Here is a 15,818-nt window from a genome sequence, read left to right on the forward strand (position 1 = left end):
TGCACCAAGTACGGCTTTGTTGTATATAATATTGAAAATGCTTCCGTTCGGAAATGATGAGACTGAAAGAACTATAGCTAGTGTATTTGAAGTTACGTCAAAGGCAGTAAAGGGCGGCACTACTGCCGAGTTAAAAAAAAATATCTCACCGAGGGTGAGGGCAAAAATGGAGAGCCTGTTTGTGCATCATACTTGCTTAAATTGTGTGATTTTAGGCAAACGTTTTATTTATTGTTCACAACAAGGGGTTGCCATGTGCACACCTTTCTTACACATTTTTTCTCTTGCAATTATAATCCTTATGTCTCCTATTAGCGTGCAGCCTTGGTCATGTGGCCTGCCTCAATTCCTCGTGTAAAACATTTACCTGACCTGACCTAGTCAGTACCGGTCGCTCCACCCGCCGCGTGGCCCATCCGCATGTGCCCAGTCCCTGTTGCCGCAGCTACTGCCGCCACTGCCAGTAATTGTTTCTGCCTGTATTTGTATTGTGCGTTGTGCCAGTAATCTGTATTTTCTCCCGCTGTTGTACACCTGATTGTCACTGTTGTGCCCCTGACTGTTTTGTCTGCTCTATGGCCGTTTTTCTCCCGCTCTTGTCCCCCTGATTGTCACTGTTGTGCCCCTGATTGTATTTTCTGCTCTATCGCCGTTCTCTCGCTGCTCCACCCCGCTCCCCGCTCCCTGCCGCTGCTCCCTAGGCGGCCCCACCCCCGTTTCCTTCAGCCCTACCGCATCGCATCGCTCCCCTCCCCACTCGCCACCCCAGTCCCGCCTCCCAGCTGCTCCTCCTTCCCACTGGATACTTAAGGTGGTATCCGAGAGGCGGGAAGCTGTGACCTGACCTGACCTGGTCAGTGCCGGTCGCTCCACCCGCTGCGTGGCCCATCCTAAGTGTGCCCAGTCCCCGTTGCCGCCGCCACTGCCGCCACTGCCGCCACTGCCAGTAATTGTTTCTGCCTGTATTTGTATTGTGCGTTGTGCCAGTAATCTGTATTTTCTCCTGCAGTTGTGCCCCTGATTGTCACTGTTGTGCCCCTGATTGTTTTGTCTGCTCCATCGCCGTTTTTCTCCTGCTGTTGTGCCCCTGATTGTCACTGTTGTGACCCTGATTGTATTTTCTGCTCTATCGCCATTCTCCCGCTGCTCCACCCCGCTCACCGCTCCCTGCCGCTGCTCCCCCGCGGCCCCACCCCCGTTTCCTTCAGCCTCACCGCATCGCATCGCTCCCCTCCCCCCTCGCCACCCCGCTCCCGCCTCCCAGCTGCTCCTCCCTCGCTCCGCCCCCCCACTCTCCATTTATGGCAGAGTCCGCACGTACGCGCAGCGTTCACGCGCAGCGTTCACGCCAAAGGCAAGCCCGTCTGCGCCCATCCGCGTCTGGACCGCGCCCAGCGCCAGACCCCCTGGTCCTCGCAGAGGCCATCCCACCCGCCAGACGTACGACTTCGCCACCCTCAATGCACTCAATACCGGCCGTATCCCTGGCTGCCACCGAGCCACCCCAGGACGCACCCACGGACCCTTCACCTGCCAATCCTGCAAGTTTTCCTGCATCCGGACCTGCACCGCACCTGCCAAGCCGAGCACCAGCAGCATCCACCTGAAGTGCATCCTGCTCAACACCCGCTCCGTCCACAGACATCACCGTGGAACTATGGAACCTGCTCGACACCACATCTCCAGATGTCGCCTTCCTCACGGAAACTTGGATGAACGCCTCCTCAGCGCCCGACATCGCCATTGCCATCCCAGACGGATACAAGATCACCCGGAGGGACCGCGTCAACCAGGCAGGAGGAAGCATCGCCATCGTCCACAAGAACACCCTCCGCATCACGACCAACTCCGACGACACCCTCACAGCCGCCGAACATCTTCACTTCCAGATACACACCGACCCCAAGACCACACTCAGAGGCACCCTCATCTACAGACCCCCAGGACCTCGCACACAATTCAGCAAAGACATCGCAGACTTCATCAGCCCACACACCCTGCCCTCCGCTGACTACATCCTCCTAGGGGACCTCAACTTCCACCTGGAGAACAACAACGACAACAACACCACCACCCTGCTGGACAACCTCGCCAACCTTGGACTCAAGCAACTGGTGAACACCCCCACCCACTACGCCGGACACACGCTTGACCCAATCTTCTCCTCCAGCAAGCACATCTCCTTCACCCACTCCACCGGACTCCACTGGACAGACCACAGCTGCGTCCACTTCAGCTTCAGAAAGACCACGACCCACCACCACCGCAACAGATTCCCCGCAGGAGCTGGAACAAGATCACCACCGACCAGCTCACCACATCACTGAACCAGAACCCCCATGCCAGATCAACGGACCTCAACCAAGCAGCCAACAACCTCACACAGTGGATCACCAACTGCGCTGAAGACCTCGCACCCCTGAAAAACCATCCCAGCAGGCCCGGAAGCAAAAACGCCTCCTGGTTCAACGATGACCTCAAGAACTCCAAGAAGAACTGCCGTACCCTCGAGAAAGCCTGGAGAAAAAACTCGACTACAGACAACATGACCGCTTTCAAGCACGCCAGCCGCAAACACCACCAGCTGATCCACACCACCAAGAAGACAGCATTCAAGGATCGACTAGACAAGAACGCATACAACAGCAAGGAACTCTTCAGCATCGTCAAAGAGCTCTCCAACCCCAGAGCCGGAAACAACGACATCACCCTCTCACAAGACCTCTGCGACTGACTCGTCTCGTTCTTCCACAGCAAGATCGCAGACATACACAACAGCTTTGGCACACAGACCACGCACCCAACCACAGAACCAACGCCCCCCACCACCACCCTCCGTGCCTGGACCCCGGTCAGCACCGAAGACACCATCCACACGATGAACACCATCCACTCCGGATCGCCATCCGACCCATGCCCCCACCACGTCTTCAACAAGGCCGACTCCGTTATCGCACCCCAACTCCGGGACATCATCAACTGCTCCTTCAACACCGCCACCTTCCCGGAGAGCTGGAAGCATGCCGAACTCATTGCCCTCCTGAAAAAACCATCAGCAGACCCCCATCTCGCTCCTCTTGTTTCCTGCCAAAGATTGTTATGGGGAGGGATAGGATTAGTAGTATAAAGATAGGGTGAACACTGTGGCTGAAGGGCGTTTCTGTGCAAGATATGTTTTGCGCAATTTGTGCGTTTAGAGGGAAACCGTTAGTTTCGAATAACAACACCATATGGCATTACGTAGCTTTGAAATTTGGAACTGTAATCACATTAATTTATACTAAAGTGAATATTTTACCGTTTTAGTGTACCCCTGAAGAAAGGCTACAAAGAGCCTGAAATGCATTGGGTCAATTACATCACTATCAATGATGATTTCTGTACACAACATGTTTTGAAAAAAGGCCTGGATGGGCATATTTGATTCAGAAGAAGTTTAAGTGCACAGACACCGCCTCGCATGTGGCAGGAGGAGAAAAAAAGTGAACAAATTGGATAAACTGTTTGAAATCAACGGAATAAAAAGAATGGATTATTGACAAACTATGGATTCATTGTGAAAATGCTTCACGCAGTATGCTGTGCGTGTGGATGGAGTGGAATGCTACTTCTGTTTTTGTTGTAAACATTTTATTTAACCATAATGAAACCACTTTAAAAAATGTGATTTCAGAAAACCTGTTGTACAAAATCCTATTGTGTTTGATTGACAACTACAAGTGGGCAAGGGTTCCGCTCCCGCCCTGTCTGAGCCACGCATGTGTCATTCGAGTGCCTGTGAACGTCGAAGAAACCCCAAGAAGAGGAGGAGAGTGTGGGTTTGAGGGACGGAAATCTTGAAAAGGTACATGAAAAAAGCATCATTTGGAGCTTCTGAGAAGATCATGCTTGCATTTTTGTAACCCTGATCTTGTGAAGAATTTTCTAGACAACATTCAGTATAGATTTATCTAGTGTTGAGGGAGTAGAGGCTGATTTTGAGAGTCAACTGCAGCAGAACCTCTTAGGGCGCTAAACTGCTAGTTTCACTGGTTCTACTGTTGTAAAGAAAACAGCGATAATGTTAAGCATTCGCTGAAGACATACTATTGTGTCTTCTGTATAGTTTTCCCGCTTTTACTTGCATTTACGGCCAGACTCCATTTTGTTCTCTGGCCTCCATTTTGTAGGCTACATTGTGCCATGTAGTCGCCACGAGGCAAGTCCTACCTCACTGACTGTCACCCCTGGAGTTTGCCCAGCAACAGGCTATAAATAGTTCCAGCCTATCTAGCGCATGCTCAGTACGTGTAACATCTGTTTCTGCTTAGAGGGGATCGGAATGTGCATTCAGGGGGCTTCATGAACCGTTAACTCCACCCATGTATTGATCATGTTCATCATGTTCAAGAAATGTCCATATATGGTTGTAAATCATACTTTTGAGCTGTAACCGCCCACTTATGAGCCCCTTCTTTTGTGCATAAAAGGGGACCGCGTGTCCGAGTTCTTTGTGCTACCTTGTACAATACTGTAGAGTGTTGTGTGGGCTGTAGTACCACCTTTAAAGGTTTATTAAACTATGTCTTTGTATTTCCAGTTTCCGTGCCATTTTCTTATGTAGTCTGAGGACTTTGCGTACAGAAGAGCGAACCTTTCGCATTTGCAGGCCTGGCTGAGGCCTGAATTCATCAATTGGCGCCAGTCACGTGGGGCTCATCGGCGACTCGGATGCTCGAAGGATTGGTCGTGATGAAGGATTGGAACCTTGCCGGGGACGTGATCACTGCCAGCGGTGCCTTTAGTCCTGGCATTCCGATCTGACCATCTGGGTGGCGCCGGTCATCGACTGAGACCTCTTCTGTCGGTTTGCCGCGTAGTGGCCGTTTGGGCGAATTCAGAACTTGGCAGTTGGAATCTGGACGCTCTTGACTGGTAAGAATCGTTGTGCGATACTTGCCCCGAGCCTTTGATAGTCTTGACTGGCAAGGCAGTTTTAGGATACGCTTGCCCCGACTAATTTGTTTTGAATTTGAAGTTGACTAGTCATTTTGAATGAGCCTACGAATGTGATATATGAGTTGCAACCCATATAGGCGGGCAATGTGGGGATTTTTCTCCTGACCTATGAATTTGAACGGCGCAACGTTTTAAGTGCCATTTTATTGTAATATTGCATATTTTGCATTATTTTAAGACATGCCCGTTTTTAGCGCAATTCGTAAGTGGTGCTGCTGTTTTGGAAATGACCGGTTGGTACTTAAAGAATCACAGCCGGCTCCCCCAGAGGGGACGCCAAATAGGGATATGTATGTAAAATTTGGTCTTTCCCCTATAATGTACAGCACGTTGTGAAGGAAATATACCAAGAAGGATCCTGAGTTGCGATGGCCTATGTATGGATCGTTTGATTTAAGGAAAATTGAGTATGTGGAACAGTGTATGTGTAAGCGGAGAGTGCGACAAGATATGTTTGAATATATACGTATGTGGGTGAAAGAGGTGCGAGAGCGTGAGAAGCGTGAGCAAGCACTGATTGAGAAAGAACAACGAAAGAGTGAGCGTGAGAAGGCGCAAGAGTTGAAGAAACATGAAGCTAAGGAGTTAGAAGAAAAACAGGAGAAAGAACGGCGGTTGCAAATATCTGGCCAATATTCTGTTCGCCAGCCCCTCTACACTGTCCTTAATAAATCGGATGATGATTTTTCGTTACTAGATCGTTCACCTCCGACCTACGCTGGTCCGTCTGCCCCGAATCGAGGAGATTCAGATTCTAGGCCGTCCGATCAGAAAAGGGATACGCGGTCTATGTTATCGGCCGATCGTATGGCTGATCTTCGTAAGATCGCTTATCGGGTCACCAAAGATACTGTGTCTTTACCTGATGTGTTAACAGAGCTTGAGGCATGGGAGGATAGAGAAAGATTGTATTTTGCTAGCTTTATTTCTGATGAAGTGGTGTCTGCCTTTCGAAAATATTCTGATGTTCTTGAACCAGCGGATGTGATAGCTGATGCCAAAGAACTACGTAAAGGTCTTTTTCTTTCTTCCCAGGTACCCAATGCAGTTCGACGGCTCTTTGCGTTGCGGGACGAAATGTTTCGACTCCGGGAAGAGGCGCGGAAACGGAAGGCTGGCGACGAGTCTTTGAGTCCGGCTGGCGGCGGGAGGCAGTCACCCATCTTTCATTCAGATAAGATCGATACAGTGCATGCTAAACCGATGCGGGAGGCAGCCCCTTTGTATGTTCCCCCTAAGGGAGAGGGTACCAGTACGAATAGGGGGTCACCTGATGCTCAAGGGTATTTTATTTATAATTGGGTTTATACTCCTTGGAATAGAGCAGATGTCATGGCATTGAAAGCAGCATTACCTGATCCCCGAAAGAATCCCGCAGCCTTTTATGAGGAAGTTGAGGGGGCTTTAAATTCCTGTACTATGACTTTGGCTGATATTGATTTGTTTTTCGGACTCATTCTGCCACCAGATATGTGGAGGTCGATACGAAAGGTTGATGATCTTCCGATATTTAAAGCTCGGTGGACGGATCTTGAGGATGAGGACAGGGAGAGAAAACCAGAACAAAAGCCGCCCCAATCGATTTTAGATGTTCCCGCTGCCATGTTAACTAAATTGAAAACGCTTATCCCCCCTATAAAGATTGATTGGACTATGCTAGCATCCTGTAAACAGAAAGTAGATGAATCCGTGTCTGATTTCTTTACGCGGTTTGAGGAAATGTTCCATGATTTTAGTGGCCAGTCGCTTACGGACGACACGGGTCGGCATCTTTTTGTTGATAAATATGTCTCAAATTTATTACCAAGTATAGCAGCTCGATTAAAAGCGAGTGAAAGTTCTTGGACAACTTCGACACCAGCATCCCTCCTGACGATGGCTCAGTATTACGAGCGTCAGGAATTAGAAGCAAAAGGGAGTGAGGCAAAGAAAGCTAAGGATTTGAAAACAAAGGCTATGCTAGCGCAAGTATATGGGCCACCTCGTAGAGGTAACGAGCGGGGTGGCAGGAATTGTTCTACCCCCTCCGTCGAGTCGTACTGATGTGGCTCGGGATCAATGTGTGTATTGTAAACAGAAAGGCCATTGGGCGTGCGACTGCCCGGTGTTACGTGCACATCGTCAGGAGCGTGGTCAAGGGTCTGTGAGGGGTAGAGGAAATTTTTCGATATAACACGAATGACCGAGCTAGGTTTGATTCCAATGTGCGATCCCGCGATGGGTCCAATGTTTTTGATCGACGAAATCAGTATCAAATGTCTGAATATGCACCTCGCGAACAGCATGATTCTCAGTATGCATAGGATTGCGTAGGATGGGGTAAGGAACCAGTTGAAGTGCCAGTAGATCAGAGGGGTCCTTATGTTACAGCACATGTTTTGGGCTCTACTGATAGGTTCCTGGTTGACACAGGAGCTACTCGTAGCGCTTTGTCCAGAAAATTGGTTCCGAGGGCTCCCCTGTCTGGCTCATCGATTACGTCAATAGGGTTCGATGGAACTCCTTCTGTTAGCCCACTGTCACAACCCCTTGCACTTTATGTAGATCAGTTTACTGCACCATGCCCATTCCTACTTTCTCCAAACACTCCTGACAACATCGTCGGCCTGGATATGCTCAAGTATTTTTGGGCCACGATACGGTGCTCCCCTGAGGGAGTCCGTGTTATTTTGAATGACAATTATCCATCAATGGAAAGGGTATACATGATCACTGTAGAAGCCGCATTGGCCTCTTTGCCTGAATCTTTGTGGGCCACATCCGATACCGACGTAGGACAAATGATTATTCCTCCAGTGCACATTAGTGTAAAGGAGGGAGCTGTGCTGCCGCGCCTGCTTCAGTATCGGATTTCACAGGAGGGGGAGGAGGCGCTTATACAAATAGTGCAGAATTTGATTAAAGCCGGAGTGGTTGAAGAAGTCCCCTACAATGTGTGTAACAGTCCTATTCTACTGATTTTGAAAAAAGATACTGACACCAGGATTTATCGATTTATTATCGATCTGAGGGAGGTTAATAAGATTGTGATACCTCAATACCCTCTGGTCTCCGATATCACGACACTTCTCACTTTAGTCCCACCAACTGCAACAACGTTCTCTGTCAAAGACTTGAAGAATGCTTTCTTTTTGATCCCTATTCATCCTGACAGACGATACCTTTTCAGATTCACTTTGAATAATAGATCGTTCAGATTTTGTAGAGTTCCTCAAGGCTATACCGAAAGTCCCAGCATCTATAGTCAGGCATTGAAACGACAACTAGACTCCTTTGTTTTACCTGACGGTGTGGCGCTTATACAATATGTCGATGACATTTTGTTGGCCGCCGACACCCCTGAGCAATGTGAAACATACACATTGTCCTTACTCACATTTTTGGCATCCCACAATCATAAAGTGTCGAAGAAAAAACTGCAATATTGTAGACCAAAGGTAACCTACTTAGGTCACCTTTTGTCTAAGGAGGTGCGTGCACTCACACCAGATCGTATTCAAGCCATTTTAGACACACCAGCACCCTCCACGCAGAAAGAAGTTTGAGCTTTCCTGGGTCTCACCTCCTTTTGTAGACAGTGGATATTAGGGTTTTCACACATAGTTAAACCACTGTTAAGTCTGTTGACAAAGGATACCCCAGTTCCCCTTCCATGGACGGATGAATGTGAGAATGCTTTTCACCAATTACGTCAGGCCCTTTGTTCAGCACCAGTGTTAGGCACCCCTGATTACACAAAGCCCTTTACATTGTATGTGCATGAGAGAGATGGATGCGCGTTATCAGTGTTAGTGCAGATGCACGGCGATAAGCAGCGCCCTTGTGCATACTTCTCGGCAGTACTTGATCCTGTTGCCCGAGCAGTGCCTGGGTGTTTTCGCTCAGTTGTGGTGACAGCTGTGTCAATACGCCAGAGTGAAGGGATTGTCTTATCTCATAAGTTGTTGGTGTTGGTCCCCCATGCTGTTGATGCCCTTTTGAATCAGACAAAGACGCAGCATTTAACTAGTGCTCGTCTGACAGGATATGAGCTGACACTGTTGGCTCCTCACATAACTTTCAAAAGATGTGCAACACTGAACCCAGCTACATTGTTGCCTTTCCCAGCAACCCAGCCTGAGGCACAAGAGACGCATGACTGTGTCTTTGTGACCGAGGAACAGACAAAGGGTTGCATTGATTTACAGGATACACCCTTTGCAGATGTGGATGGAGAGCTGTGGGTGGATGGGTCCTGTTTAAAATTACCAGATGGAACCACTTCCGCAGCATATGCAATTACCACATTGCATACGGTAGTGGAGACAGCACACATACCACAGAAATCAGCTCAGGCAGCAGAACTGATAGCATTGATACGAGCTTGCGAGCTTGGTACAGGATTATGTGTGAATGTTTACACCGACAGCCGCTATGCTTTCGGAGTAGCGCACGATTTTGGCCTGCTCTGGAAGGAAAGGGGTTTTTTGACATCACACGGAACTCAGATTTTGTATGGAGAATTAGTACACCAGCTTTTGACTGCACTGACTCTCCCTAAAAGAATAGCCATAGTAAAATGTAGTGCGCACAAGAAAGTGACCAATAAAGTGGGACAAGGAAACGCTTTCGTAGATCGAGTGGCACGAGAAACTGCGATGCAGCCTGGTTCCACTTCTATGTATGTTGTGAAGTCACAAGCTGAACGGTGGCATGATGCAAGGGAGAGAGTACTAGAAATGCAAAAGACTGCTACTGATAAGGAACGAGAGCAATGGTCCAAAGATGGAGAATATGATGATGAGGGTTGTTGGAGGAATAAGCAGATGGATAGGTGGAAGTTACCCACACCCTTCGTACAACCTATGGTTCAAATGGCACATGGGCTAGCACATGTTGGAGCTTCGGCGATTGTGAAATTGCTCACACAAGTCTGGGAGCATCCAGAGATTGCTAGCGTAGCTAAGAGAGTGGTAAAGACATGTATGATTTGCCTTAAATACAATCCAGGAAAAGGGACACGAACTCAGGCAGGAGGATTTGCAACACTCACTGCACCTTTTGAAGTACTGCAAATGGATTATATTCAGCTGGAACGCTGTAATATTCTGAAGTACGTCCTGGTTGTGGTTTGTGCATTCAGTAAATGGATTGAAGCATATCCTACTAAGGACAATACTGCAATGACTACTGCTAAGGTGCTTTTGAAGGAATTTTTCCCTCGTTTCGGTGTTTGCAGATTGCTGTGGAGTGATAACGGTCCCCATTTTGTGGCGGACGTTATTAAGTACGTCCTGAAGGGATTGGGCATTGTGCAAAAGTTCCACGCAGTATTCCACCCGCAATCAGCAGGACTGGTGGAGAAGTATAACGGCACTCTGAAATTAAAAATTGCAAAAATACAGACTTCTACTTCTCTGACTTGGCCAGATGCTCTGCCTTTGGCGTTGTTGTCTATCAGATCGGTACCACACTCTCGGACAGGCTTAACGCCATATGAGATCGTCTTCGGGCGCCCCATGAACATATGGGGGGTGCCCAAACCGAGTTCAGTGTATGATGTACCTTGTGTTTTAATGAATGACTATTTGGCACAATTAACTGATAGCTTGGTTTCTATTCACCAACAGGTTCGAGAGGCACTCCCTGATCAGTCCACAGGAGAAGGTCATAATCTCCGGCCTGGTGATTTTGTCCTCGTGAAGTCATTTGAGAGGTCGGACAGTCTGGAACCAAGATGGTGTGGCCCTGAACAAGTCCTCCTAGCCACCAGAACAGCAGTACGAGTGACGAATCGTAAAAATTGGATCCACTCGATCCATTGCCGGAAGGTGCAACCTGACCTGGTGGAGCCTGCTGTACTGACTGACCATCGAGAAATCCTGACTACAGAGAGAGGCCGTGCTGTGGTACCTGACGATTCTGAGGAGTTCTTCCCGGACCAGACAAAGCCTACATCGAGGAGATACAATCTACGACCAAGAAAAGAATCTGCAATTGTATGAGAAGTTGTCAGAACGGTCCCTAGGTTTGTGAAACGGAGAGCCGATGAGGCAAGGGGGGGGGGATCAGCCATGCATTAGAGTAGTGACACCCGTCTTGGCCCGATGGTGAAGAAAACAACGGCTACCTAAGGGGTAAGAGTTCTGATAACACTTTAGATACAGGAAGATACTGTGTACTGTGTTCAAGATGGACAAGAAGAAAGTTTTTGGTTCTATAGGGTTCATTTTCGTTATAGCAGTCATCGCTACAGTCATGTGGTTTGTTGAGGAGAAAGCTCCTGCCCGTGAACTGTATGTTGTTTCTACTCCATTTCCTGATGAGCATTTCTTTTATACACTCCCTTACCAAGAGAGAGTTGAAGCATCGACAGTCTTATCTGAATAACACCTTTATACAGATGTTGCATCATACCCACGTTGCTACAAATGCCACAGACTGTTGGATATGTGGGATGATGCCAGTGCACCAAAAGAAAGGGGGAACGCCATTCATACCACTTCCCTTTTCACATAATGGCTCTTGTAGAGCATGGTATACTTTGCTTTTTGCTACAAGGAAACCTACTGTAGGACGATTGATTTTCAAATTGAATAAAGAATGCCATCAAGATAAAGACGGCTATCCAAAAGCCAACGGAACTATATGGGAGTGGGAAGAATGTCGACCGGACAATGCATCAACCCCTTATATCTTCACGAACACTAGAGACACTGTTGGACAGGAGAAATTTGTAATTTCCGTGGCCCAAGCACAAGCTGATTTATGTGTACAAAGTGTAGGCCATATTCCTGTAGGTGTTAGTGACTGTATAGTCGTTCTGAATATAGATGGTTTGAATAACAGTACTTTCCTAGCTTCACATAACACTTATTTTGTACGTGGGAATAAGGGTTATTATCGATTACCAGCCGGATGGTCTGGAGTATGTTATGTATCATTTCTATTACCACCTGTATTTCTGGCACCTGCATCTTATCATAAGGATTTGAAATTGTTGAATAATGTAACTGTGAATAGATTTAAGCGAGCTTTATCCGTAGATGATGTGGATCAGACAGACACCAGTCTGCAACAGTACATAGATTTTAATTTAGGATTGTTTTTCTTTGTGGGACCCGCTCTGAACAGCAGAAAGATACGACGATTAACAAGAGTAGTGGAGGCTGTTACAAATCAAACTGCAGCAGCTCTGGGGAACCTTACTGAAGAGCTACAGATTACTAGGGTTGTTGCATTACAGAACAGAATGGTCCTTGACGTTATGTTAGCAGATAGAGGTGGAGCTTGCAGAATTATCGGAAGTAGTTGTTGTGTCTTTATACCTGACCATACTCCTTCTGTGTACAAAGCTATTAATAAGTTGCACAAAATTGCAGCCGATATACATCAAGAAAATGGGTCTTGGACGTTCTTCGGGTGGTTCTGGACCTTAATTTCCACATGGGGTTGGAAGGTTCTTACTGGACTATGCATAGTTGTTGCCATATTTTTCACCTGCTGTGTATGTATTCAATGTAGCCCTATGATATGTTCGTTTTGCATTTCATTTTGTGTGCCCAATAAACAAACTGTTGCAGATGCTGCCTGTTAGACCCGTCTGCTTCTGAGAGTCGCCTCACCACTATGATTTCTTTTGTTCCCCTGTACCTCCCAAAATTTGTCGCTTTTCTTTGTCTACCAGGACCTTTTTGTGTGCTGTTTCAATGGGGCTAGATGTTCCTTGACGCCCAGTTGTTCACAAGGTTTTTGGCACCTATTCACAAGACACCTGGCGAAACCTGTGACATTATAGACTGGGATTGGCAACCTGTATGAATGACCTCAAAATGGTGGCCATCCATTTTCCTCATGAGAGTGACTCCCTGTGGAGCCTCCATGAACCCTGACCTTTCAAGGTTTTGGCGCCCTTTTACTTGGTGCGCATTCCTGACAGGAATTACTTTATTTCCCTCAGGTACACAAAATGGCTGCTCTTGAACCATAGTATGGTGGCTGTTAGAGACCCAAATACCCCAGTAGTGCCATGTCATTGGCCTAACCCAAAGAAGGTTCTAGAACCTACTGGCAGGAGCCACCACCTCAGGGCACTGGCTATATAAGGTCCAGTCCCTGGCGGCCATTTAAGATGACCAAAAGACTAGATAGGATAATGATGTTCCAGATCTAGGTGAAGAAGGAGATTCCAGACTTGACACCAGATTGACACCTGCCCTGTTGACCCCTGAGGCGGCTGGTAGTGTGGCAGTAGAGCAAGCAAGAGTCACTGGCGTGGATCCTGACTGGCGTTCCAGTCAGCTGTGTGTGCGGTGACCTCACGCCTACAGCGCCTGCCCAGCGAGTGCCTCGTCACCCCCAAGAGACTGTGGCCGATTTTTCGTGTGCCTCCCCGCCCCCCCGGTGGCGAATTACGACTGACTCGGGTCGTGAGGCAAGAGCAAGTTAGCCGCAACCACGAGCGTCTTCTGTGCCCCTTGTGTGACAGGCGCCTCCAGCGAGGAGCTCGGACGTCTCCGAGCTCCACCGGCGTAGAGTGCTTCCTGGGCAGACTGAGGTGAGGTGGTGCGCCGGGGCGGGGAAAGGCCGGCCTTCGTTGGGCGGGACTACTGTCTCTGCCCCTTCCCAGTGGATCGGTGGCTATAGCTGTGGGCGGGAACCATCCCTGTTTGAGGAAGTTGGAGGGAGATCCGTGGAGCCCCTGAGAACCCGTCGCTGGCGAGAGAAGTGCTGAACCCGACTGAATCGCTTTTCGATTGCAGCCGATGTGAGGTGGGCCCGTTTCTTCAGGTGGGAAGCGCTGTTATAAAGGAACTGTGAACCAGCATTTATTTGACTGAGCGCGAAGATTGTGTGACCTCTTCGGCAGCCCCGTTCGGCAGTCTAAAGACTTGGAACTGGTGCCGCCTGAGTGCTAGTGGGGACAGAAACCCCGAGGCGCGCTTAGACCCCCACCGGCAAACAGAGATCTCAACCCGGTGGCAGCCGAGTGTAAATGAAGTGTTCACTGTCTTTCCTTGCCTTTTAGATATACGCGCATAACCCCCGTGTGATACTTAAAGAGTCCCAGCACTCCCTGTTAAGCCCAGAGAAACCTGTGTACACTAATGGTGAAATCGTCATAAACTGTAAGAGTAATCTTTCCAACCTGAAATGTATTTGCAAATGTAGTGTTCCTGAAGTATTTAATTGGTGGCAGCGATACCAGAATGAATCTGTAGATGTTCTTGAACTGAACCAGTATTTACTCTGCTACACAGACAGTGATATTTATGCTATTTATTGAAGATATTTATTCCCGATATTTATTCTATTTATTGACAATATTTATTCCTGATATTTAATCTATTTATTGATGAACTGTAGTCCTAAGCTTATTTATTGAATCTATTCCAAAATCGAAACTCAGCAAATTGTGACCCAAAAGAAATGTAATTGTGCTTTCCTAATTGATCCCCATTCACAACAGAGAATTTTTACATAAAGGAATCGTATTTTTCTACAACAGTGGTGTGGTGTCCTTCTTTTTGGTGGTTGTTCAAGGAGATATTATTGGGTCGAAGCCGGCTTAACACGATAGCCTTCACTTGCCTTGACACTTGAGCCAAGCTACCCCCTTTGTGCTGGGCTTGCCCATCGCAGGTCCAACACTGCCCATAAGAAAACTATAAAAAGAGAGATAGCGGACATGATGAGCATCAATATAAACGATGAGTATTTAGATTATCCAAGGAAACCAAATGTCTTCAGCAAATGCTGAAAGGGTCGTCTGTTGTAAATAAAACAGCGATAATGTTAAGCATTCACTGAAGACATACTATTGTGTCTTCAGTATAGTTTTCCCGCTTTTACTTGCGTTTACGGCCAGACTCCATTTTGTTCTCTGGCCTCCATTTTGTAGGCTACATTGTGCCATGTGCTCGCCACGAGGCAAGTCCTACCTCACTGACTGCCACCCCTGGAGTTTGCCCAGCAACAGGCTATAAATAGTTCCAGCCTATCTAGCGCATGCTCAGTACGTGTAACATCTGCTTCTGCTTAGAGGGGATCGGAATGTGCATTCAGGGGGCTTCATGAACCGTTAACTCCACCCATGTATGGATCATGTTCAAGAAATGTCCATATATGGTTGTAAATCATACTTTTGAGCTGTAACCGCCCACTTATGAGCCCCTTCTTTTGTGTATAAAAGGGGACCGCGTGTCCGAGTTCTTTGTGCTACCTTGTACAATACTGTAGAGTTTTGTGTGGGCTGTAGTACCACCTTTAAAGGTTTATTAAACTATGTCTTTGTATTTCCAGTTTCCGTGCCAATTTCTTATGTAGTCTGAGGACTTTGCGTACAGAAGAGAGAACCTTTCGCATTTGCAGGCCTGGCTGAGGCCTGAATTCATCAATTGGCGCCCGTCACGTAGGGCTCATCGGCGACTCGGATGCTCGAAGGATTGGTCGTGACGAAGGATTGGAACTTTGCCGGGGACGTGATCACTGCCAGCGGCGCCTTTATTCCTGGCATCCCGAGGTATTCTTCCTTCCCTTCCGATCTGACCATCTGGGTGGCGCCGGTCATCGACTGAGACCTCTTCTGTCGGTTTGCCGCGTAGTGGCCGTTTGGGTGAATTCAGAACTTGGCAGTTGGAATCTGGACTCTCTTGACTGGTAAGAATCGTTGTGCGATACTTGCCCCGAGCCTTTGATAGTCTTGACTGGCAAGGCAGTTTTAGGATACGCTTGCCCCGACTAATTTGTTTTGAATTTGAAGTTGACTAGTCATTTTGAATGAGCCTACGAATGTGATATATGAGTTGCAACCCATATAGGCGGGCAATGTGGGGATTTTT

The 15,818-nt window shown here is 47.9% G+C and overlaps 1 protein-coding gene across 1 annotated transcript in view; it reads right to left on the minus strand.

Annotated features, from left to right (window-relative positions):
- LOC147736956 (NACHT, LRR and PYD domains-containing protein 3-like) overlaps positions 1-15,818 on the minus strand; it is a 409,027-nt gene that overhangs the window by 215,582 nt on the left and 177,627 nt on the right. The window contains exon 5 of the mRNA XM_086922388.1: positions 3,062-3,071. Within this exon, the coding sequence (XP_086778514.1) occupies positions 3,062-3,071 (10 nt within the window). The remainder of the gene's footprint in view (positions 1-3,061; positions 3,072-15,818) is intronic.

Source organism: Lissotriton vulgaris, chromosome 1_1 (genome assembly GCF_964263255.1).
Source record: "Lissotriton vulgaris chromosome 1_1, aLisVul1.2, whole genome shotgun sequence".
NCBI lineage: Eukaryota > Metazoa > Chordata > Amphibia > Caudata > Salamandridae > Lissotriton > Lissotriton vulgaris.